This window comes from Helobdella robusta, assembly GCF_000326865.2.
Source record: "Helobdella robusta unplaced genomic scaffold HELROscaffold_17, whole genome shotgun sequence".
Taxonomy (NCBI): Eukaryota; Metazoa; Annelida; class Clitellata; order Rhynchobdellida; family Glossiphoniidae; genus Helobdella; species Helobdella robusta.
In genome coordinates, this window is record NW_008703942.1 from 3,005,148 (window position 1) to 3,008,689 (window position 3,542).

The window sequence follows — 3,542 nt, forward strand, 5'->3', positions numbered from 1 at the left end:
TTGATGTATGGATGGATGGATGGATGGATGGATGGATGGATGGATGGATGGATGGATGGATGGATGGATGGATGGATGGATGGATGGATGGATGGATGGATGGATGGATGGATGGATGGATGGATGGATGGATGGATGGATGGATGGATGGATGGATGGATGGATGGATGGATGGATGGATGGATGGATGGATGGATGGATGGATGGATGGATGGATGGATGGATGGATGGATGGATGGATGGATGGATGGATGGATGGATGGATGGATGGATGGATGGATGGATGGATGGATGGATGGATGGATGGATGGATGGATGGATGGATGGATGGATGGATGGATAGATTGATAATGAATGAAGGAATAGTTGGATAGACGGATGGGAGTAAGGATAGATGGCTGAATTGAATGAAAATAATGCATTTTGTAGAGTTGAAAAAAGCGCACACAAGAAGATGTTTTCAGCCATTTGCTCTCTTTTAACTCATTGCGCATCATAATGTCAACCGTTTAATTAACGCAATAGTCGTGTAGTTCAAAATAAAAATTGATTACAAATAACATCAAAGGTACTCGATTTTTATTTTTGTAGGAGTACATGAGGAGAAGGTTGGATAGAAAGGTGGAGAAGCCAGGAGCGAGGCATCCAGCTGCCATGAAGGCCATCTTCATCTCAGTGAAGCAGATTATGTGGTCTCTACTCGTCCAAAATGGCAGGTTCTTGCATATCGTCTGGTCAAAATGAAAATTTTTGAAAAAATTACTAAAAAAATGTCAATTTACAGTTCCATTTATTAGAGTATTTAAAAATTTAGTTGCCGCGACGAATGCAGACCTACCTTACTTTCAATTTTCAACAACTGCAGGATAACTTTTGCGTCCGGGCAGTAATTCTTCACGGCTATGGCTCTCATAATGTTGTCTGTTTAATGTAATTGTTTCAACTAATCTTTTAATATACATTTATTTGGCTCTAGCAATGGTGAAAATATTTTTATAACAGCAAACAAAACACATTTCTGCCAATAATTAACAAATGAAAATCACATAATTTTGAAATTTATTAAAATGACTGAGCGAAGCAAGCCAACTTGTATCTTCATCATCAGCTGATTTGGTGGACTGGTTGGTTAGTATGAGAACCATCTCAGCGTTTAAGAGCTGAATAGTTAAATATTTAACTTTTGACTAATATTGAATAAATTTTCTTTACTTCAAATGGTTGATATTTTGCAGAAAACTAAATTTTCTGGAAAAGTAGCTAATGATAATTATCAAGATGAAAAAATTGTTGTTTTATTTAATATAATCCATAAAAATAATTAAAGTACGAAGATTTGCTGCAAGTGTGGTTGTAAAATTGAAAAAAAATTCTTCGGATACCTTGACACGTTTAAGATCTTTGATAATCATCATTGACCCCTTTACAAAAGCCATCCTGTTGTAATACCTTTTGAATAAGGATTCCAGCTCCAACGATGGTTCCCTCCTAATGGAAAAGAACGCAGTTGTTATTTGAACGTTAAAGTTTAAAAGAACATTATTGAATCATTGCTAGTTGTGTAGTTAGATAACAAAAACAAAAACGACGACGAAAATGTTGAAGATAACGTAATGCGAATTTTTTTTTATTCAAATAATTATTGTTACAATTAAAGTATGAGTTTGCAAATCAGTTAAATTTGAAGCATTTCCAGTCAGCAAACGACCATCAGAACATCAGCAACCAACTCATCGAGTACGATACTCTTCAACGAAACATTCAAGCGGTCATCGTGTATGAAGTCTCTCACGAAGTTCTTCATCGTTGCGTGGGAGATGTGACCGCCAACTATCAGATGTCTACGAGTGTGTGCGTGCGTGTGTGTGCGTGTAGTTTTGTGTTATTTTACATGAGTTTCTTTGTCCATTTCCTTTTAAATGTTGTGAGCGTGTTTGCATTTATTAACATAAAAAATAACAAATCCGATAAACCTTATTCCTTGTTCTCTAGTGTACTCAACTAAATGTTTCTGTCTTGTACTATTCATTATTTCAATTATTTCTGGCACTGAGGTGGCAAACAGGGCCTTTCAAATTTTTATGTAGTGTATGTGTGTGTGTGTGAAATGTGTATAAATGTTTCATTGTATGCTTGTGTGACGCGTGTGTTTGTCTTGTTGTATCACCAACAATCATCTTCATCGCCATCATCATCGCAATCATCGTCAATCCTCACTAACAATGGCTCCAAACAAGAAGACCAAGATAAATATTTTGCCGAGGACAGTTTGACAGGTGATGTCTCCGTAGCCCACAGTGGACATGGTGATTACGAGCAGATACAGGCTATTCCAGATAGATAGTTGTTTGGCGTTCTCGTAACAGAAGAATGGATCGCCTGAGTTCTCGACCTTTAAACAGTTTCATTCGTGGAAATATAAAGCAGGGAAAGTTTACAAAAAGGCTTGATATTCTAATTTAATTTTTTTTTTGATAAATAAATTAATTTTTTTGAAGGTATTCATCTAGATGAAGCAAACAACTTACTAGATGGACAAACCCTGAGGAACCGACCCAAACGCAGAGGAAGAGGCCAAACAAATCCACCAATCGGATCTGGTTAGATGTCCTCAAGATGTTCAGAGTCTGCAGCATGTCACTGAAATTCATCAGCCTGAACACACATACGAACCTCAAACCTTTGGTGAGTTGTTGGTTGGTTGATCAGTTGGTCGGTCGGCCGGTTCAGTCGGTCAATGTTGGTTGATCGGTCGATCGGTCGGTTGGTCAGCCAGTTTACAATTTAATTAGGTTATTTCAAGGTGGTAGTTAACTTTCTGATTTGAATGATGATTATGAATGTGATTGAAATTTAAAGTCAGTTGAGATTCGAACTCTGGAAAGTTGTTAAAAATTAAACTAGAAAATACGGTCTTGCAGTGTCCGGGTTTGAATGCACTAAGATCCTGAATCTATCGTTTCCAACAGGTGTATTGTTGTATGTTTCATGTATGTGTCTCCTGTTGTCTGTGTTTCCTCTATGTAACGCATGAATAAGGTGACAAAACATTACAATGGCAGACTGGCTCTTGAAATAACGACGTTGATGAATGAGAAGACATAGAAAAATATGATATTAATTTTAATACATTGTGTCGACGATCATAACACAAAGAGTCTTTGTGAAACATTTTTACGCACACACACATGTATGTATGTATGTGTGTGTGTGTGTGTATGTGTGTGTGTGTATGTATGTATGTATGTATGTATGTATGTATGTATGTATGTATGTATGTATGTATGTATGTATGTATGTATGTATGTATGTATGTATGTATGTATGTATGTATGTATGTATGTATGTATGTATGTATGTATGTATGTATGTATGTATGTATGTATGTATGTATGTATGTATGTATGTATGTATGTATGTATGTATGTATGTATGTATGTATGTATGTATGTATGTATGTATGTATGTATGTATGTATGTATGTATGTATGTATGTATGTATGTATGTATGTATGTATGTATGTATGTATGTATGTATGTTA

The 3,542-nt window shown here is 36.0% G+C and overlaps 1 protein-coding gene across 1 annotated transcript in view; it reads right to left on the bottom strand.

Moving 5' to 3' along the window:
- Positions 1-3,062, bottom strand: part of HELRODRAFT_191034 (hypothetical protein) — a 7,627-nt gene extending 4,565 nt beyond the window's left edge. Inside the window, exons 1-8 of the mRNA XM_009016134.1 lie at positions 2,530-3,062; positions 2,222-2,393; positions 1,974-2,068; positions 1,731-1,841; positions 1,383-1,488; positions 1,091-1,160; positions 839-921; positions 573-731 (exon numbers count right to left, since the gene is read on the bottom strand). Coding sequence (XP_009014382.1) covers positions 573-731; positions 839-921; positions 1,091-1,160; positions 1,383-1,488; positions 1,731-1,841; positions 1,974-2,068; positions 2,222-2,393; positions 2,530-2,651 — 918 coding nt within the window. The 5' untranslated portion in view covers positions 2,652-3,062. The remainder of the gene's footprint in view (positions 1-572; positions 732-838; positions 922-1,090; positions 1,161-1,382; positions 1,489-1,730; positions 1,842-1,973; positions 2,069-2,221; positions 2,394-2,529) is intronic.
- Positions 3,063-3,542: the final 480 nt, after the last annotated feature.